Source organism: Schistocerca gregaria, chromosome 7, assembly GCF_023897955.1.
Source record: "Schistocerca gregaria isolate iqSchGreg1 chromosome 7, iqSchGreg1.2, whole genome shotgun sequence".
NCBI lineage: Eukaryota > Metazoa > Arthropoda > Insecta > Orthoptera > Acrididae > Schistocerca > Schistocerca gregaria.
In genome coordinates, this window is record NC_064926.1 from 422677626 (window position 1) to 422700849 (window position 23224).

At 43.5% G+C, this 23224-nt stretch overlaps 1 protein-coding gene across 6 annotated transcripts in view; it reads right to left on the minus strand.

Moving 5' to 3' along the window:
- The window catches only part of LOC126282160 (AF4/FMR2 family member lilli-like), an 896885-nt gene that overhangs the window by 328954 nt on the left and 544707 nt on the right, over nt 1-23224 (minus strand). For 2 of the 6 annotated variants that reach the window (XM_049981676.1, XM_049981678.1), the window contains exon 2: nt 3056-3157. The exons of the other annotated variants lie outside the window; for them this stretch is intronic. In XM_049981676.1, the coding sequence (XP_049837633.1) occupies nt 3056-3157 (102 nt within the window). The remainder of the gene's footprint in view (nt 1-3055; nt 3158-23224) is intronic. 6 annotated transcript variants of the gene reach the window in all.

Here is a 23224-nt window from a genome sequence, read left to right on the forward strand (position 1 = left end):
GTCTTTTGTGGTGTGTGTGTGTGTGTGTGTGTGTGTGTGTGTGTGTGAGAGAGAGAGAGAGAGAGAGAGAGAGAGAGAGAGAGAGAGAGAGAGGAGGGGGGGTGGGTGACGTTTTCGGAAGTGCTAGACTCTACTGTGTATGTCCTGGCGGTTAAACTTGTACATGCCATTCTGACTTACGGCTCCTTACAGGAATGTATTCGAGAAAGGCTACAGCCAACAAGGATACTATTCTCTAAAATGTGGTAGCTATATATTGTAGTCCACATTTAAAATTTACTAACACAACTGCGCTCCGTAAATTCAACATCAGTTCAGTCTTACACACAGATTCCCCATGACAGTGGAATTTATTTTCTTCTTAACTGGATGACTATCAGTTTGCAGTTCTCGTTATAGTGAAGGTTTGCCCCTAGAGAAAATCACTTCTACCAAATTCTATTACAGTAAGGAAGGAGCAGGCGCACAAAAACATAAAGAGTATCATTAACTCTTAAACATTCGAAAAAGCGTTTAGAAAACTAATTTGTCAATCGCACATTATTTACGTACAGTAAGTTACTAATGCAACATATTATAGAGCTCATCTAAACAACAAAGAAATAATATCGTCATGCCTCATACTGATGGCATAACTCTGGAATGACAGTATCTGTCTCGAGCGTATTATTTCTCAAGGACAGCGTCCTCGGAATTAACGCTTTGCATCAAACGGTATTTCTTCTTATTAACACGATTTCAATATGATCTCGCGCTAGCTTGAGAGACAAACCAGAAATCTAATATTCCACGAGTTTGGTTACATAATTTTGTGTTTGCACTGGTGAGATCACAATGCCGAACACTTTTTTTTTTTAGTTCTGAGAGAAGTGTATCAGTTTCCTTAACGTGCTTAGCGGTCCAAGGTACCTCAGGACATGTATCAAACGCATAACGGTGAGTCGCTTGAAGAGATGCTATGAAATATTGCTTCTATTTGCAGACATTTTTCCTCAGTTGATACTTAGTTCATGCTGTAGCAGGCAGGCCAGAAAAAAATATGTTTTACACTCACTGACAAATAATCTTACCATCAATAAGATTGGCGTGACTATACATTCCAATTTAAATTTCGCACCAATCGCGTAAGAGCGGCGCTAGTAGCTCCACTACCAGGATGCAAATCAGGTTTGCTTTAAATAAACAATGCAACAGTTGTTAGCGTTAGTTATCTTTGAGATTGGACATAGTGAGTTGACTTTAGTCAAGAATGCCCGTAAGGCGACAAAGACTAATTGGGTTTGAAATATGTCGTGTAACATGGCTACGAAAAGCTGGATGTTCCTTCTACGATGTTGCAGAAGAACTTGGCAATATGTAGCTACTGTACATTATTGCTGACAGTGGCGGTCAGGAGAGTGTACGGTCGCAGGAAGACCGGGCTCCAAACAGCCACATGGCACTACACAGAGGAAAGACAACTGTGTTCGTAGTATGGCTGTGGGCGCGTCACAATGCATCTGCAGCAGCAATCGGAGCACCAGTTGGCACACAACGAACTGTTACAAGTAGCTCACTTCACGCTCAGCTCAGAGCCAGACTCCGTGTAGAGTGCATTCCACGTACCCCAAACCACGGCTGTTTGAGACATTAGTGATGTCAAGTGTGAGCTAACTGAAGGGATGGGTGGAGGCTGCAGTGTTTTCGGATAAAGGCTGTTTCTACCTCGGTGCCAGTGATGGCCGGGTGTTATTAGTTTCATTGGGGAAACCTGCCTATTTGGTTATTATGTTTGAGTGGGTTCATGCCATTTTGTAGTCAATTTTCTTATGTTTAAGTGGTGGAATCTGTTGAATTGCGAGAGTTTATTACGCTAGGTTTTTACCTTAAATAATGTTCTAGTGGTAGAATGCTTCATCTCTGTTTAGAGTTTTTGTTCTAGAATTATTTATAATGCCTTGCTCTAATTTTGAGTGTGACTAGTAGTTTAAATGGTAGATTCTATTCCTAACTTAATATGAGTTCGAGGGTTTGTGGAGGGTCGTCGCACTTCACTGAGGTGGTTGGAGAGAGTTGGAGGGAGATAATGGGCCACTTCACTGTATTCACTGCACTCTTCTTTTTCTAATTTTTTTCTATTAGTTCCTTGTTGTTCGGGTATGTTCGTTGTACTGCATGGGCAATGAAGTCGGAGGGTGGGGGGGTAAGGGTATCTAAATAGGGTGATCCTATATTCGTGAATTGAATTGCATATTACGTCTTTCATTATCCCATCCATTCTCACTCTGTTCCGGCCGTAATTGGCTACCTCAGGAGTGATATTGTCTAATATAGGGCGGGTGTTGGTGCCCGCATGGACTAGGTCATTGGTGGTTGTATAGTGCAGCTTTCCCGCTAGTCTCAAGTTGCGGCGGTCAAATGCGGAAAACTTTCATACTGCGCCCTAGAGGCCGTCCACAGACAGGCACCGTATTCTAGGATAGGTCGGACAAATGTTTTGTAAGTGTATAGCACTGCATGTGGGCTGGCGCCCCCGAATTTTGAGCTCATTAATTTTACAAGGTTCATTCTTTGCTTAAATTTGCTGACGACGTTTTCTGTGTGGTGGTTCCATGATGAAATAGAGTCTAGAGTCATCCCTAGGTATTTTGCACTCTGGACAGGATTGACTCTTTTGCCATAGGGTTATGTGGAGGTCGTCTTTTTTGGTCTGGCATTTTGCGTTTGGTTGCGGTGTCTGAAAAGCAGCAGCTGGCTTTTTGTTGGATTAGTTTTAATGCGCCATTTGGCCATCCACTGTTCTAGCTGGGGTGTGTAGGATGATATTACAGTCTTCGCTTCCTCTACCGAGTGCGCCGGGAGTAGGCCAGTTGAGGGCCTGTGTGTTCTAGGTACACTGGATCTGCACTTTATGGTCTGGGATGCGATTTCTTGTAACAGCAGGAGCACTCTCGTGGTTACACCGCACTCTGACTGCAAATATGTACGTCAGTCTGGTGATTCGACCTGCTGTGCTGTCATTCATGAACAGCATTCCAAGAACTGTTTTCCAGGAGGATAAAGCTCGCCTACTTACCGCTGTTGTAACCCAGCATGATCTACGTAGTGTGGACATGCTGCTTGGCCTGCTCGATCACCGGTTCTGTCACCAATCGAGCACGTATGGGACATCGTCATCCTAAAACAGAATCAACTGTCCCTGTATTGACCGTCCTAGTGCAACAGGATTGGGAATCCACCCCACAAACTGACATCCTGTACCTCTACAACAAGTGCATGCAAGTATACTTTTTTGAATTCAACATTGTGGTGGCTACACCGGTTACTAATGTATCAGCATTTTGCATTTACATTGGCTTATCTAGCGTTTGTATTAAACTGGATCATGCAATGTTAATCAAATACGTTACAAATGTATCCCCGAAATGTCATTATTATACACGGAGATTTTCACTCTGCAGCGGAACGTGCGCTGATATGAAACTTCCTGGCAGATTAAAACAGTGTGCCAGTCCCAGACTCGAACTCGGGACCTTTGCTTTTCGCGGGCAAGTGCACTACTAACTGAGCTACCCAAGCACAACTCACGCCTGTCCTCACAGCTTTACTTCTGCCAGTACCTCGTCTCCTACCTTCCAAACTTTACAGAAGGTCTCCTGCGAACCTTGCAGAATTAGCACTCCTGAAAGAAAGGATATTGCGGAGACATGGCTTAGCCACAGGCTGGGGGATGTTTCCAGAAAGAGATTTTCACTCTACAGCGGAGTGTGCTCAGTTGGTAGAGCACTTGCCCGCGAAAGGCAAAGGTCCCGAGTTCAAGTCTCGGTCCGGCATACAGTTTTAATCTTCCAGGAAGTTTCATTAATATACATTACATGTTGTTTAATGTTGCGAATTTCTTTTCGTAATTGTATTTACCAGGCAAGACTCTTCTGCCATTTGTCTCTGCTCAGACACAGCTGTGATGTCAGACCGCTCCTGCACGTTTTCATTTGCATTCTAAAACCACCTTTAGTTCTAAGCTTCATACATGTCCCTATACTTCTGTGCTATTAGCAAGTTAGTGTTCCGTACCAAAATTCCACCCCATCCACCCGCGATAAATCTTCAACTATCGAACTTCGCCATCGGAAGTTTCGCTCCATTTAGATAAACCGCGCAGAGAGCGAGTACCGTCCGTTCACTACGAGTAACTTGGTGGCGCCCCGTGTGTGTTACCGGTTGTTCAAACAAATCGGGGGTAGCCGCCCGCAGAGCACGGCGCCTTGTGTTGCAGACGAACAGAGCAGCTCGGAATTAAAATTTCAGCCCGCCCAGCCCAGCACAGCGCGAGTGCGAGTGCGTTTAATTTACTTGGCGGCGGCCCAGCCTAATCAATGGAGCTCCGCGAAACAGCTGCCAGCTCCCTTGTCGAGGGACGGCGCGGCGCGGCGAACTCGTCTGCACGTCTCCGCCAACACGACCAGCGAGTCAACACTGAATACTATACGAACGGTATCATCATAAAACAAATTATCGCACAATGTTCTTCGTGCGCTCGTTATAATATGCTTCACACTCAATGGAACTCTTTCTACAATCGACCTCCTCACACTAACAATTCTAACTGCTGACAACATGCGTGCAAATTTCCACACACTACGGTATTTCTTTCAGGGAGCCAACACTAACCGTGTACAATCTAAAGTCAACCAACGGCTGATGTATATAGGTGGTGGTGGTGGTGGTGGTGGTGGTGGTGGTGGTGGTGGTGGTGGTGGTGGTGGGAGGAAGAAGAAGAAGAGACGGCAGGTGGGAGGAAGAGGAGACGGTAGGTGGGAGGAAGAGAAAGAGGAGACGGCAGGAGACGGCAGGTGGGAAGAAGAAGAGACGGCTGGTGGGAAGAGGAGGAGGAGGAGGAGACGGCAGGTGGGAGCAGGGGGATGAAAAGGGGAGCAGGGTGAGGGTTGTGGTTGTAGCGGCGATCAAGAAATCTCTATGAGTGAGTGGTGCCGCAGAACATGTGCAATGTAACGCGACTCTGACAGGGGTACATAAGCACTGACATGTAGTGACAGTATTAGTGTGGTATTCGTGTCTTTCCGACGTGCTTGTGGTAAAAGTGGAAACGAAATATGGCGACGTTATTACCAAATGCGTCCGTACAGGCCCAGGCTGTTATTCTTTTCCTGGGTGCAGAAAGACCAACGCCAGTAGACATCCACTGGAGAACGCGTATGGGGCAGCAGGTATGTCGAAAATCACCGTTGTGGAATCGTGCGCGAAGGGTTACTGCTATTTCATTATGAAGCACGTCCCCATACCGCCAATATTATAATGCAAAGTTACGACAGCTCAAGTGAAACACACTCTAGTACCCGCTTTGTAGTCCCAATCTCTCCCCTTGTGATTATCCTCTTCGATCCTTAGAAAAGGGCTTGAAGAGCCGACGATTCCTGAGAGTCTAGGATGCGCAGCAGGCAGTTACGGACTTCCGCAGGCAGCAGGTCAATGTATTATACCGAACGGGTAACAGAGATTTCGCCGGATTTACATACAGACTCTGCACTGGACATCCTTTGAACGGAAAGTTTTTGACCGCCTTTGCAGTAGTAGTAATAGTATGCCTTTTACAAGTACAGTGGTCTGGTTTAACTTATCATTTCCTATCCGCCAATGCGTGTTATCCTAGTTCGCTCTAGCAGTAGCACGGGCCAGTGACCGGCTACAGGTCTGTTGGGCCTTCCCTAATCGCCCTAAATGGGTTGGTCAGGAACATTTCCTGAAAGTCTCCAATTCCTGTTACACAATCGTTTCTTTATGTCCTTCGAGGAGTTAACACCTTAGCGAAGTGCTGTTTGCAGGTGACGGAAATGGTCAATGACTATGCTTGTACTTTGTTCTGATTCGACGGCCTGAAAGGTTTCTATGTTGAGTAATTCCGAGGGATAGTTTGAAACTGGAAAAATCTAGAAGTTGGCAGTACTTTTGGGGTTATGGTAGAAAGTCGTGCGCCCTCTGAGGCTGAGATTTTTTAAATTTTTTTTTATCGCTTGTATTTCTAAACTCTGAAGTTTGTTTTTCTACAAGGAAAGCACAACAAACTTTCGGAATTGTGCTGCAATGCGCATGAGTCGAATTGTGCTTAGGCACTTTGTATGTTTCTCTTCGTGCATTGAGAATTAGTGAGGGTAGATTTCGTCGTAAAAGTCCTCAGAACATTTTGTGTAGGAATTAGCTAGCCGGAGGTTATGTAAAGAAACAAGTGGCCGTTTTGGCTAGGGTTAATTCAAGCCAATGAACTTGATGTGTTTCCGTGCGAATGTGAGAGTCTTTTTCCTCCGCCTATTGGCCACTGTTGCTAGTAAGTAGTAGGATGGTGTGTTCAGAACTGTTACTGGCGAATATACTTCAGTCCAGTGGTAGGATCTCTTATTCGTACCTACCAGTAGTTAGGTAGCTCAGAACTTTCAATTACTTTATAGTTGTGAAGTTTAACTCTGCCTCGCAGGTCAAAGCGAGGCTGGTGCTTATTTGAGCTGATTTTACATGTGCAGCAGCGCGGAGAAATAATCCAGGTACGTCGTAAACGCTTCCGATTAAATCCGTGGAGCAGTATTTCTACAGAGAGACGAATGTGTTCTCGTGCAACGCATGGTAAGCTTCGAGGTACGTTCGGAAGGAACGTTTGAATGTGAGAGCCCATCTCCGGGAAGATAAGTTTAGGTCATGCAGAAATTTTGGAAACTTGCGAGACAATACTGACACTAAGACGTATCTCGGCAGCTACGCTGAAGAAAAGTGAATCTAGATTTACAGCACTTTTTAGATTTTGAGAAAGTCGTTCATTCAGTCACCTGTCATTCTTAAAGGCATGTGTGAGAACAACGTACCAACGATGGAAGGAAGAAATGCTACTCCTATATGGAGGATGTAGATCCACAAAGCAGTAATGACTAACGTCTTTTTCCCTTGTGTGTGTTTTGTTATTTACAGTAGCACCCTCCAGTAACAGTGAATTTATTCCCAGATATCTTTAAACGTCTAATGACCCTTTCCCTTATTCTAGTCAGTTTTCTCCACACACTTCTTTCATAGGTGATTCCGCAAGGAACAAACTTCCTTATCCCACCTGTAAGCGTTCGACTCGTTTACCCTCTCTGCTAGATTTACTTCCGCACAAAGCGTGTGCGCTGAGATAGCGGTAGAGGGTTCCCTGTCGCCTCGTGCCTTCACGCACGTACACACCGGCGCTCCTGTCCAGTGGCCAGATGGCGCTTCGCTGCGTGGCGACAGTTCTATAGCTCATCTGGCAAGTTCGTACAGGGAATGAAATGAGGCTGCTGAAACGCGTGCGGAGGGACAAAGATACGACAGCCGCATTCCCTATGTGGACCTACAACACAAACTACAGCAACTGTGGCAGTAAATCAGAAACAGCTAGAGCACGGCAAACTACGCCATTCACCAAAATAGGGGGCACAATATTGCGTAAACTGTCGCAAGAATTCGATCAAGACCTTTGTACCAATCAAGTTTTCTCATGACAATGTTCCACTTTCGCTTTACAGGCAACAATGGACTACATCGTTTACGTGCAAAGGGAGACGCCGGTCACATCATCGGGTGTCCTCTGCTATCATATGAAATGACTACTTTACTGCAGAGTAGAGAAGTGTTTAACGCAACTGCGACAAACATCCGCAATAACTAAGGTGTGCTGACACACTAATACATATTTAACTTTTCCGCTGAGCAAATAATGGCATAATTTGAAAGCTTTTTAAAACCTACAGTCAACATTCTAACCCAAGGGCACGCGCGCGTGTGCCTGGTGCCTGTTGAGTGGTGGTGGTGGTGGTGGTGGTGGTGGTGGGGGGGGGGGGGGGGGGCTTTACGTTAGAATTGATGTTGTACAATACGCGGTTTTCGGTTTTCGTGTATTAGGAACCGGCTACATTGATTCCATTGGACGACAAAAATTTAAAAATTGGCCAGTTGCGAAAAGGACTTGTGCTCCGAAGCTCAGAGTTCAGTACAAAATTATATATACATATATAGACAGTTCATCCATCCCAAAAATCGAGAATATCTAGGACTTCTGTCTTATCTACACGGATACTGCAAGTTATCGATGCCGGGAATTCCAAGACTCCAGAGAATGTTTTAAATTCAAATTTGAAGTCGGAAACAAAGGACAGAACATTTTTTTTCGCGATGTAGAATTACAAATTAAAACTTCCAGGATATTTTCCTATATTTGTAGTGTGAAACCTTGTTTCTTGCCACATTTCATTATCCTAAGCCAAGGGAAATTTCCTATGGTTTTTAGTAAGTGTGTAAGACAAATCGCCATATCATTTCATTGCACTGATTTAGACGCTTAAATGTTTTACACCGCCAAGGGACAGTAGGGCATAGTGTATTATTTGAAGTTGATAATTCTACTCATTCCTGAGACAAAGGGGTATTAAGAGGCATACAGGCAACAAAGTTATCCTATAATGGTTCCCTTTTTACCGATTGACTTAAGAAACCATAAAACAAACAGAATAAGCCAGCAATAAAGCTACAAGGGCTAATTCCCAAAACAAAATCCAACAGCCTCTGTCGGATGGCCACATGGTCGTATTAACAGCAGAGCAATTGATGTGTACAGCGCAAAGTTTACAGCAACAGCTGCGTTGTGTTACAACCTTTTCCTTTGGCCGTCCCTCCACAGAGAAATGTATAAACGTACACAGCTGTTGGTTTGGTTCAAATGGCTCTGAGCACTATGGGACTCAACTGCTGTGGTCATTAGTCCCCTAGAACTTAGAACTACTTAAACCTAACTAACCTAAGGACATCACACACATCCATGCCCGAGGCAGGATTCGAACCTGCGACCGTAGCAGTCGCACGGTTCCGGACTGCGCGCCTAGAACCGCGAGACCACCGCGGCCGGCAGCTGTTGGTTTACGGCAGCATTTACAGAAGTGAAACAACAGAGCCTGTAAATGTATGCCGGGTGTGGTATTTTATGAAATTTCAAATGATATAACTGAGTCTCATTGGCAAGCAGTTTATTTCCGAGATTTATTTCAGGCTTAGTCGATATCGGAGCAGCTCTGCCGATGTTTACATACGTTTGGCATGCGTTTCATTATATGTGAAGAAACCTAGTTTTACATGGACGCAAGAATTACAAGAAGTAGTGAAAGGCAAATCACGCTTTGGCTGTGCAAATTGTCATGTGGAATGTCTATTACGTATGCCTGTCAGGGAGTCTTTCGCTAGTTTCTGCACCATAAAACACGATTGTAAGGGAAGAAGGGTTGACCTTAGTCACGCTTGTTGGATGAATAATGCCTATCTTGTGATATCTCTGGTCGCAAATCCCATTTCGTTTAACTTCTTGCTAATAACGGAAGTAAAAAATATAGTTGCATAATCCAGAGACGATGTACGCCATTAACAAATGAATGTTGTGACTATATACGACGTGCAGCTTCCTGCATTGATTTTTCACCAATTTCATCTCCTGTTTTAATGTGTTATCTTCATGTAGTAAGCTGTGTAAATTGTACATACGAAATGTCGTGGTACGAAATCAAGCCCAGACATCGGCTTGACACCAGAGACCACAAACATTTAAGAATTACCACTCACGCAAAACCTAGCTGTATTCACATGGATATGAAACGACTCTAGAAACGCACTGTAAAAAGAAAGTAAAGATTTGTATGATACACACAGACAGCTATCTATAAAAAAAAAACGTTTGAACACTTTTGTGCCCTACAACACGCAGTATCAGTCGAATATGTATCCAAAAGTATTCGGACCATTATTACTGTACTGATTGAAACAGCATACGTCAAGCTGTACAGGCCCGTTTAACCTGCCTCTGAAACGTTCTTTTGGAACACACGTTAAACAACGGGTGACTTTCCATGGGTATAGACGCGGCTGGCGCACCGTTCCGGTCAAACAGCACGAGTTAAACCTTGAGCTTGTGGCTGATGTCCTGTCAACTGTTGCGTAACACGCGGGGCTTCACACACGGTGATAAGCACCGCGGCGCACAGCTGCTCGCCTCTCTTTCAGAAAGATTTCACGGCTAGTCAGGACCTGTCTGCACGTACTCTTATGAACATTGTGACTGTCGTCGCAAAGGCGTGACACCCATAGAACAATGTACCGCACTTACAGCGTAAATGAGGAACACCGATCACAAGCACACGGTAGCTAACGTCGTCCTCGTAAGGGACACATTTCTCGTCGCTAAGTGCGCCATATTGTTTCCATGATGTCAGGTGCACGCTTGGAAATTAGCTGGTGCATCATACGGAGGTGTGTTCCTTCTCACTGATCTGCGATCGAAACGCTCTCCAGCGGCAGTTGTCGGATGTATCACACAGTCTACGAAAATGGACGTGAGTAAAATTCCTCCGTTAGCTATACTAACACGCACATTTCCTCCAGTGTCCCTGTAGTAGCCGTTTTGTTCTGTGTGTGGTAAGCTACACATTCATAACGTCTTTAATATCCATGAACTGATACAATGCAAAAAGCAAAGTTCCATACCAGATCAGTAACGACAGACGAATATTACAGAACGCACAGACTTTTATTAAATTAATAATAAAGCCCCAGGATCTTTTAGAAACGCAGAGGCGAAAGAAGGAACGTATAGGTAGCAGGACACGAATCAACTACATTTGACTTCACAAGTCGACATGTCAGTCTACTGCACTAAGGCGAACTTTCGCAAAAAATAATTGTGCGTTTGCTCCTATAATATAATGAAGGTTTTAACCGCCGACGTTGCTATCGGACATTTAACTATAACAAATCGTACCAATAATGATGAGTTTTTGATAAATCTTCAATGCGCTATTGCGTTGATACGCCCCACTTTAATAGCATGCACGTTTATAACACCAATACAAACAATCGAAAAAAAATTTAACTGCCTACGACGGTTCTACATCTACATCTACATCCGTACTCCGCAAGCCACCTGACGGTGTGTGGCGGAGGGTACCCTGAGTACCTCTATCGGTTCTCCCTTCTATTCCAGTCTCGTATTGTACGTGGAAAGAAGGATTGTCGGTATGCTTCTGTGTGGGCTAATCTCTCTGATTTTATCCTCATGGTCTCTTCGCGAGATATACGTAGGAGGGAGCAATATACTGCTTGACTCTTCAGTGAAGGTATGTTCTCGAAACTTCAACAAAAGCCCGTACCGAGCTACTGAGCGTCTCTCCTGCAGAGTCTTCCACTGGAGTTTATCTATCATCTCCGTAACGCTTTCGCAATTACTAAATGATCCTGTAACGAAGCGCGCTGCTCTCCGTTGGATCTTCTCTATCTCTTCTATCAACCCTACCTGGTGCGGATCCCACACTGCTGAGCAGTATTCAAGCATTGGGCGAACAAGCGTACTGTAACCTACTTCCTTTGTTGTCGGATTGCATTTCCTTAGGATTCTTCCAATGAATCTCAGTCTGGCATCTGCTTTACCGACGATCAACTTTATATGATCATTCCATTTTAAATCACTCCTAATGCGTACTCCCAGATAATTTATGGAATTAACTGCTTCCAGTTGCTGACCTGCTATTTTGTAGCTAAATGATAAGGGACCTATCTTTCTATGTATTCGCATCACATTACACTTCGCTACATTGAGATTCAATTGCCATTCCGTGCACCATGCGTCAATTCGCTGCAGATCCTCCTGCATTTCAGTACAATTTTCCATTGTTGCAACCTCTCGATACACCACAGCATCATCTGCAAAAAGCCTCAGTGAACTTCCGATGTCATCCACCAGGTCATTTATGTATATTGTGAATAGCAACGGTCCTATGACACTCCCCTGCGGCACACCTGAAATCACTCTTACTTCGGAAGACTTCTCTCCATTGAGAATGACGTGCTGCGTTCTGTTATCTAGGAACTCCTCAATCCAATCACACAATTGATCTGATAGTCCGTATGCTCTTACTTTGTTCATTAAACGACTATGGGGAACTGTGTCAAACGCCTTGCGGAAGTCAAGAAACACGGCATCTACCTGTGAACCCGTGTCTAAGGCCCTCTGAGTCTCGTGGACGAATAGCGCGAGCTGGGTTTCACACGATCGTCTTTTTCGAAACCCATGCTGATTCCTACAGAGTAGATTTCTAGTCTCCAGAAAAGACATTATACTCGAACATAATACGTGTTCCAAAATTCTACAACTGATCGACGTTAGAGATATAGGTCTATAGTTCTGCACATGTGTTCGACGTCCCTTCTTGAAAACGGGGATGACCTGTGCCCTTTTCCAATCCTTTGGAACGCTTCGCTCTTCTAGAGACCTACGGTACACCGCTGCAAGAAGGGGGGCAAGTTCCTTCGCGTACTCTGTGTAAAATCGAACTGGTATCCCATCAGGACCAGCGGCCTTTCCTCTTTTGAGCGATTTTAATTGTTTCTCTATCCCTCTGTCGTCTACTTCGATATCTACCATTTTGTCAACTGTGCGACAATCTAGAGAAGGAAGCACAGTGCAGTCTTCCTCTGTGAAACAGCTTTGGAAGAAGACATTTAGTAATTCGGCCTTTAGTCTGTCATCCTCTGTTTCAGTACCATTTTGGTCACAGAGTGTCTGGACATTTTGTTTTGATCCACCTACCGCTTTGACATAGGACCAAAATTTCTTAGGATTTTCTGCCAAGTCAGTACATAGAACGTTACTTTCGAATTCATTTCTTTATTTCATTAAAACATTATCATTCTAAATGCGTGTTTTGTAGAAGTCCACAATTAGCTGGTGTTTTGAAACAGCGTATATTCATAGAACGTAAGTCATGATATAAAACTCTTCAAATATGGGCTTCAATTGGAAACGACGAAATCCATACGGCATATCTGAAGTCCTGGCCACTTTCCTCTCCGCGGAACAAAAATCTTTCATTCCATTTCTCGCGCTAAAGAATGCTGCGGAACACGAATTTTCATGACTTCACGTCGCGTAACTACCAGCTCGTCGACCCCGAAATTTTTCACGATCCGCGCGAAGGCGGCTTTAGGCACTGATGATAACCGAGAACAGCTACTCTGCAAAACTGAAAACTGAAGCAGTGCTCCAGCAAATTATTGACTGCATTCATAAACAAACGGTAACAATACATACGCATTACATGGACATTTAACGTATGGAATGCGTTAAGGCAGAAGCAAGATATTCAATGTCAGGTAACCGTGAGACAACAAAATCGTGTAATCAGAATAATTGCTGTAACTCATCGAAGCTCATCCTGCAGACACTTATTTAAAGAGCTAGAGATCTTCACTGTAGCCTCAAAAAATTATATATATTTCACTTATGGAATTTGATATTGACAATCCGAGCGAATTCAAAAGTAATAGCAGTGTACATGGCTACAACAGTAAGAGAAAGAGTGATCACTAGTCACGGTTAAATCTGTAAATTATGTTGCCACTGAAGTCTCTGGTCGCTTACCTAATAGCATCAGAAGTCTGACAGTCATATAGCATCTAAAAGGAAATTAAAATAATTTCTTAATGGCAACTCCTCCTACTTATTAGGTGAATGTTTGGATATAGCAAGAGGGTAATTTCCCCAACCCCCCCCCCCCCCCCCCCCAAATAATTAAAAATATTGAGTGTCATGTAATATTTTGTGTAATGTAATATCTTGTGTAGACATCTTTTATTTACCTGACACGTTCCACATCAATACGAATCTATGGAACAAGTACTAATCTAACCTGAGATGTTTATTGCATGCATGAACTCGGCTGATACTAGGTTGTAATAGGTGTTAGTTTTCGAACTGTACACAGAGCAAATCATGAAGGAAGCAAAAGGAAATCTGGAAAAGGAACTACAATTCAGGGAGAACATCTAAAACGTTTCAGGTTTGCTAATGATATAACTGTCACAGTTGGGACAGGACTTTGAAGGGCAGTTGAATTAATGGATGGGTTCTCGGAAAGAAGATATAAGAATGAAGATCAACAGAAATAAAACAAGGCCACAATGAAGTCAAACTAAATTTAGGAAATTAGATTAAGAAATGACACGAAAAGCAGCTGCTATTTGGGCAGTAAATTAAATGATGTAAAGAAGTTTCGATCGCACAGTTATTTATTAAAAATATGATTGGTTTCGACCTGTAGTAAAAGCCGATCAAAAGATAATGCAGCATCTGGCTGCCGACGACGACGCTTGGAAAGGCTGTGCAGACCCAGCTGCAAAACTGCAGTCAGCCGGATGATGCATTGTCTGCAGATGGCCGAAGGCGGTCGTATTCTTAATAAGTGACTGTGCGATCGAGATTAAACAAATTAAACAAATTTCACGTTAATGACAGATCGCCGTTTCCGATAATGTTACCTAAAATTATAAATTGAAGGCCGCAGTACCGATAGAAAACGGAGACCTTTAAAAGCAAGAAATTTGTTTCCAAAGCTACCGGCCTTGGGTGAGGATTGTACGGAAGGAAGACACGGTGAGCAAATAGGACAGACAAGAAGAGAATAAAAAAATCGTGCTCCAATTTGACCGTGACAAGACAAATCCTGAACCATAAAGAATCATCAATTTAGTTGCGGAATGGCGGAAGTACAGTAAGGCAGGTTCAAATGGATGTGGGTTTCAGTAGATCTTCAAGGATGAAGAGACTTTTACAGGACAGACAACCGTGGAGATCTGCGGCGAACCGGTTTTGAGACAGAGAACCACAACAGTTATTTCATTATACAGCTCAAATAGACGTGCGTGATTTGTTTCTGCAGTTGGTATAAACATCTTTTAAGAAGCCTGTGGCGGTTATGTATTCAATATCGGCAACAGCTTGCGCAATCGCTGGAATCTATCTTTTTTGTGCCCAGCAGCAAATTCACTGTCGCCCGAAGCAGGATGTATTTAGCGTAGCCGGCGTCAGGCAGGTCTGCCGAAGTAATAGCCCCTGAGACGTAGGGCGGGCAGCGCATGCATTAGTAGGATTGCGATCGCGGCAACCCATGCGGGCGCGGACGGGTAGCGCAGCGCAGCCGAGCCGAGCCAACGGCCTGGGCGAGCAGCTGCAGGCCACCGAGGGGCATGCAAATGCGCTCCTCGCACCGGGGGGACCCCTCCTGCCACTCCGCGCCTTCCCCAACGCCCAGGCAAGTCCATTTACGCCTTGCGTAGCACAGTGCCTTCAGGTACCACAAGCAAATAAATACGCCTCCGGCGCCAACATTCATTGTTGCGCGGTAACCAGCAAAAACGCAAGTAGCAAACCAATTTCTCCGTTTCCAGATAATCACCCCTCTATAAAAGTAACTGCCGACATGAGTACTTGGAAGTGGATATCGAGTATATGGAGTAGCAAAGCATCTTAAATCACTTCAAAATAGAAGGCTTCCGGTCCTGATTGTATACCAGCCAGGTTCCTCTCTGAGGAAGCAGACGCAACAAAAATGGCTCTGAGCATTATGGGACTTAACAGCTGAGGTCATCAGTCCCCTAGAACTTAGAACTACGTAAACCTAACTAACCTAAGGACATCACACACATCCATGCCCGAGGCACGATTCGAACCTGCGACCGTAGCGGTCGCGCGGCTCCAGACTGTAGCGCCTAGAACCGCTCGGCTACCAAGCAGATGCAACAGCTCCATATTTAGCAGCCATATACAACTGATCGCTCCTTGAAAGAGTCGTACTTTGGAAAGCTGCACAAGTCACAAGAGAACCCAAGAAAGGAAACAGAAGTAACCCGCTGAATTACAGGTCCACATTGCTACCGTCGATCGTCAATAGGATTTTGGAACATCACGTCAAACCAATTGCATATTTCTTGATTTACCGAAGGCTTTTGACACCGTATCGAACAAGCGACTTCCATCATACTACGTGCCTATGGACTATGGTCTCAGTTGCGCACAGCTTCCGTCATTTCCTGTCAGAACAGACAGCAGTAACTGACCGAAACTTAAAATAAAACTGAAGTGATGTCTAGCGTTCTCCAGGGAAGTGTTGGAGGTCCTCTGCTGTTTCTCATCTATATAAATGAGCTAGGAGACAATCTGAGCAGCCGTTCTATATTTTTTGCAGGTGATTCATTTACCATCTGATGAAGTCATCAGAAGATAGAAACAACTTGTAAAATGGTTTAGACGAGGTATCTGTATGGCGTGAAAAGTGGCAATTGAGTCTAAATAATGTCAAGTCACTGACATGAGTACCAGATTCGCTAAATTTCTATAACACGATAAATGACACAAATCTAAAGGCTGTAAATTCAACTGAATACTTATGTGTTACGATTACGAGTAACTTAAATTTGGACCATCACTTCGATAATGTTGTGAGGAAACCAAATCAAAGACTGCGATTTACGGGCCAAACACTTACAAAATGCAACAGGTCTACTGAAGAGACTGCTTACACTATACTTGTGGACCGCCTTCTGGAGTATTGTTACGCGATGTAGAATCCCCATCGGATAGGATTGACGGAGGACATCAAGAAAGTTCGAAGAATGGCAGCTGGTTTTGTACTATCGCGAAATAAGGGACAGAGCGCAATTGATATATGATATGTGAATTGGGGTTGCAAACATTAAAACAAAGGCGCTTTTCGTTGTGAGAGCATCTTTTCGTGAAATTTGAATCATCTACTCTCTCCTCAGAGTGTGAAAATATTCTGCTGGCGCCAGCATCCATAGGAAGGAATGATCATCATAATGAAGTAAGAGAAATCTGAGCTCGCACTCTTTTCCCGTCAGAGTGGAACGCTACCGAACTAGCCTTAAGAAGTTTTGGCGAACCTCTGCCAGGCACTCCATTATGATTATTTGAATGCATGGTGTCTGTTCCTTCGAAAGAACTGACATCACACAGATGGGTCTGCGTGATGTATGTTTATATACAGGGACTGCGGGTCGGGTAGCATCATATTTCAAGAAGTGCAACACAGTTCTCGTCTGTGCTATTTACCGTTCATGTTTCATTTTCACCTTCCTACCAGCAGCGGACTTAACTCTCTCAATGAAAACCGTACCCAAGTGAATTTGTGAAGGACGGGTCTAGTTTCATGGCGACATAATGACGTAATAACTTGGGAGAGACGCGTTCCGATGTGGCACTAAGTAGATACTTTGTATATGGATGTTTTCTTCAACTCGTTGTACATCGGACGACTCAATAAAGTTAAATGGATGACAAAGAAGTCAGAGTTTCTTGGGCGTTCAGTCGAACTAAAATTCTTTGCAGCAATTCGCTCACGTATTCATCATCTCTTGACGAAATCAAATTCGCAGGCGACAACCAATGGTCTCCATCATTTTAACTCGGACACGTCAAACTGCCTAAACGATTTATTTTCAGCTTATTTCACAGTCAAAGATCCTGACGGCCTAAATATGTCACTGATCCTAAACATTCAAGCTGATGACACACCTACATCCTTAACTAATGTGAGAAACCGTAATATTGGAAAGAGAGCAAACCATATACAGCAACTTCTTATGAAGCACTTACTGTATCTAATACTCCACAATTTTGGATTCAATAAACGCACTAAGCAAGAAGCCAAGGTGTCCATAAAATCACTAACCTTCCCGTGAGGTCTCAACAACTAGCAGACAGACAGAAGATCCGATGGCTCCAAGCATGTTGATACGGACCATATTTCACGCAATATATAGCCGTAATATTGCAACAATAGATGGCAAATCTCTGTATGGCTGGGCAATGCTGCTGATCGTCTTTCCCACACGGACAGAGCTGCAGAGGTAGGTCGCTTGAAGTATTTTCATTCTTGAGGGTATTTTTGGTCTGTCGTTGCAACTACATTTGTAGTTGCAATGACAGACCAAAGATACCCTCAAAAATTATAAAGCAACTACGGACACTATTGGCCACACAAATGTAGGAAAAACTTCGTTTTACTTCTCTTCGAAGGTTGGCGGGTGGGAGGGCGTAGAAGCACTACGTGTGTGTTGTCTACAGGAATGTAATGGGTGAACCAGACAACCACAAAATTCATGGTGGTGACAAGCACATCTACGACTGGCGCTATGGAACACATTCTCAGTAGATCTACAGTTGTGAATCATGATTTTATTCTACACGTGAAAACGTTATTAGACGTCTAAACGTATTTCAAGCTTCTTCACGCGATATTTTTGTTTGCGTGACTGTCTTCCGCAACAGCTATTATAATCTATTATTAGTGGTTTTTCCGCTTCCAGTTGCTGCAATTAAACAGTATTTTACACCAGACGCGTTTCGCTTTTATTTACGAAATAACTTCTGTGGTCATTGTTCTTTTTGCCTCTTGTTTGTATATTCTGCAAAAATAAAAAAGCATTGTTACGCAGAATATACAAACGGCAAACAAAAACCACCAGTGGCCATAGTAGTGTGTATGTACATAAAACTGAAACGCGTCTTGTGTAAAATAATGTTTCACTGCACTTTAAAACGGAACGACTGACTTCTCTGTGTAATTCACTTAAAAAAGATCACATTCACAAAGCTTTATTTCTCTTTTACTCGTGTGGATAAGTGGTCTATGTAAATGCACGGACTACCCTAGCACGTCTCCCATCAGACCCAAATTCATAACTTATCCACACACTACTAAGGTAGTTGAGAATTTGGGTATAACGGGAAACATGCTTGGATAGTCCGTGTAGCTGCAGTGACCACTGATATCCTGATGGCTCAGTGGTCAGAGCATCAACTAGTAAGCAGAAGAAATCGGTTCGACTCCCGGTCAGGCATAAATTTTCAACTTTCCCCCTTCGTTTTCAATTAATGCACACTGGCAGCCAATTTCTGTAATTCCTTTTTGTCTTAATTCGTAATGGTGTCTGCTTTTCTTCGGGCATGTCCGAAAGAACAGACGTCATATGCATATATAGATAGTAACAAGTGGACGTGATTATATATATTCTGTGTATAAAGCGGTTTCAAAAGTCTGATTACAAATAAGTTACTGTGTTAAATATTTGACGTTGATCTTCTATGGCTGATACTGTCTACCGAATGTGTTGCGAATATGGCTAGCTCAAAGAAAGAAATTAAAACGTCGTGCCTGATGCGGCAGTTTTGCTACATGAACAGTAAACGATTTTTTCTCTTTTCATCATTTTGTGTGTGCGTGGGGCGGGGGGGGGGGGGGGGGGGCGAAGTTGGCGAGATAAATTCGCATAGATTTGAGGTTGCGTGTAAAGTTTATTAGTAGTCGCCAAGCGCCCTCATAATTAATTAATTGACATATATATTCCGAGTATTCGCACGCCGTGGGTGACATTGCCTCAAGAGATAATTGCAGTTTATGACTGTAATACTTACTGCGTTGAACTCTGGCAAGATTTACCTCATAACAAGTAGTTATGACAGCATTTCAAATTTTTCGCTTCTGTCACTATCTACATGAAAACTGATAATCAGACTTTGTTGCCCCTGGAAGCTGTTAGATAGGCAACTTGCAACTAATTCTCCATCTCTGGACAGTCTCTTAGGAACACAAGAGTCCACTGAAGCTTCTCCCCCCCCCCCCCTCCCCTCAACATGAAGACTGGTCCTTTCTCAAGGTGCGCTCTCCAAGTTCACGAATCGAGCAATCTACCACTTGCATTGTGAAATTCTGGACAACAGGGCGAAACTGTTTCCTGCTTCCAGAATCAGGATGGCGACTGTTTCATTAAAAAACTTACGTTGCGATTTTGATGTTTTTCAAAGGTTAAATTTCCACATTAATCTCATGTTGAAATTCGGAAAGAAGTCCCCCGTCGTCAATGCAAATTGAGAGGTATCATTAACTTATGGGAACGCTGAACACATTTTCTGTAGCATGATCCATTGTTGATGTTTTAGGTAACACGATAATCTAAGATTTCCTGCATACGATCAATCCTTTGACACTGGGAACAGGAGCCAGACCTGTTGGAAAATGACGAAATTTCAAGTCGTTGGCGGTAGGGCTCCTTCTGGTAATTAAAGCCCGATTTCTTCCTTGTCCGTGGCCAAACTGTTTTTTGATCTAAAGAAATGAATCCTACAGAGACAATCTGATGTTAAATTGGTGTCGTGCATCTTCAATTTAATTTGTACCTTCTCATAGAGTACATCGAACCAAGTCACTTGTTATCAGAATTTTTGACGAGTATTTCGCCAATCTCTGCTGCAATCTGTCGGTGGGTAATTCCTGAAAAGTAGATGTACTGGTGGACGCTGAAACGCCTGTTGGCTTAAAAAAAATGCTATGGAATGGTGGACAGATTCCTCCCGCATTCAACTTGCCGTAATGAAACACGACTGCAATAATATCGCAGTGTCTCAGCACTTATATTGGCGATGAGATTTCGACTGCACCACTAGACCAAGATATGTTGACGTATCAGCAGTTTATGGCGATACCACTAAAATAATGTGGAATTTGTAAAATTAATAAATAGCGTTTAACTGATGAAATAAAATGAATTTTATAATATTTGTACGTGCAATGAGTCCAGCTGCCCTCAAGTGTCTGTTACCCACGGCTACACTCACGTATCATCAAATGTAGCCTCACTAAAAGCCTCCCACGTTATACACGATAATGCAAGGAGTCTCTCTTTCTATCGTACAGAATTTAAACGATGGCGTTGTTTTTGAGTGTTCATGCTACAAGAGACGCGTGACACTCAGCGCCTAAAAAAGTATGGATATATAGACTGGACAAGTTGAGATTTTTGGTAGCGTTGTACCCCTTACATTGAATCATTATGTAGAACATTGTCACAAATATGATATATTCAATAGTGAATGAGTAAATCATTTTCGTGGAGAAAATGTGTGTCCATACTTAGCGTTATTTTCTTCGAATCAGTAAATACCTTGTGTTACACCCCACGCCATTCGCCAGCATTGAATCGATATATACTAGATTTCATCAAAATCTGTTCAGCGGTTTAGTCGTGAATGCGTAGCGGACAAAGTTACTTTCGCATTCGCAATATTAGTAAGCAAGGATTCTGTAAGCCTCACGGGTCATGCAATGTAACTGTCGGATAACATTCGAATACTTGAGAAATGTGCAAAGCAGAAATTCTCGCAGTAATACGCTCGGGAAATAAGTAACTGGAACAGACTACTCGTATCAACAGACTGATAGCAACGACGCTGTATGTTCAAACGGGACGCTCTTCGCACTGTGGTCTGTTGTTGACTTTACGGATGACACTACGCGAAAACAGCCACACACTAATTTAAAATGAAATTAGTAAGAACAGTAACTAAACTTAAATGCTTGTCCCATTATGAATCCGTAATTAAAACACCTCGCGCAAAAACTGAAAAAGGAAAAACCTTCGCTTCAGTGCGAATGACGAATTCACAGCTACGTCTAACTCACTCGCGTTAGTCACAATGATGCAACAGGTAACGAAGCCAGGATCCAAGAAATCGGAGAGAATAGCGAAAATTCTCAGTGTCGGTGGGCGCGCCGGAGGTAGCCGCCGCGGTTGAGCAACAATAATCAAACCACCTTCACCTGTCCTTGCGTCACTCCACACGATTTCAGAGTTATTTTTAACAGAAGGACTCTGAACCTTCCTTTCTGGCACCATAGTTATCAATCTCTGTACAATCTCTCGGAATTCGTTAACTTTACCCATAAAATTTTCCCCGAGGATTCCAGTTTTGCCGCCCTGGGAACTCTATCTGGATCGTGTTACAGCACGCAGCGCCTGATAACATCTGTGTTGCTGGAGAAACTACATTACACGCTTGGGACAGTGTTTTCGTCCAGCACTGATGTACCGCCGCGCTGAATGCTGGGCGATCTTCCAAGGGCCACCCCATCAAGAATGCTCGCGCTATTCCACACCGCCCTGGCGGCGTAGCCCAACGGAGAGGTCTGCGATTCGATGGTGACGCAACTGCCTGACGTAAATTGCGTCCTCCTTATGTAATTGTGGTATGCGGCAACTTCCTTGCTCACTCCGCGACAGAGCTGCCACACGCGCGATATATCTCCACGCCTCGCCGAAGGATCCCGTACTTCCAATAACTGTTTGGTTTTCTGTTTATGGAACTTGGCTAGTGACAGATGTTTCCTGCGTTAAAATTCTGTGAGACAATTGGTCATTTCTGTAACTGGTACAGAATGGTTTCTGTTAAATTTTTAAAGCAAATGTTTAACGCAAATTTTAACAGTTCTCATGAACAGCAAAGCCCGTACTCTTAATACTGGTGACTAGCTGAGCGGGTTGAAGCAATAGAAAACCGATTTCTTTGAAATGCTGACATTTGTAAATGTTAGCCCTTGGTCCAAAAAATTTGGGAATACCAGTGAGTGACTTCTGACTTTACAGTTTCAATCAGAATGATAAAAAACTACGACCAGTAGAAGCTTATATTAGCATGGCGCCAAAAGAAGTTTTTTTGTTTCTCATAAATTAATAAAGAATGAGCTTTAACTTTCAACAAGAACAACGAATACAGTGGAATTCATTCTCTCTCTCTCTCTCTCTCTCTCTCTCTCTCTCTCTCTCTCGTGGCGGCTCGCCGCCACTAGGTACCATCTTTTCCTAGTTCACGCAATTTCGGCGACTTGTGTGTCCGTGATGATGAGGACAGCACAACACCCAGTCTCCGTGCAGGGAATAACCCCGATCCGGCCCGGATTCGAATCCAGGCCCATTCGATTGCCATCTAGCAATGTTACCGAGGGGTACAACGCGTAGACCGAACGGCTACGAGCAAAAACTTTAGGCATAACCTGTCCTTTATAGTCGGTCTTGCGAACCCAGCAATGCTTCGCAATTGTTAATTATGTGTCGTACCTGGATGTACGTCCTAATCTCCTTCCTCTCTCTGTCCCCCTCCAATCTGTCAATCTCCTCTCCACCCGTCTCTCTAACCCTAAGCTTTGTTTATTTTTACTGCAAACAAATCCTTGCTAGGGAAATAAACTGTCTTAAAATAACTTAAATCACTAAATAGGTTGGGGTGATTATATGGGGAATATGGGACCTGCCCTGTTGCTGGATCTTTTGAGATCAGCAGCTTCACTGGCAGTATTTGGCATAGTTTTAACCTGCAAACTTGTAGGATTTATAAAGTTACGAATGATTCGTATTCCGCAGTAGTATTCTAATCATACGCCGTTTAGGCGTGAATCCGTCTTTCCTGTTAAAACCGACTGCGAGGAAGAAATGAAGAGAGCCGTTATTTGTGTACAGAAGATAACACAGGGTAAAAAATTTGTTTAACGACTTATATGCT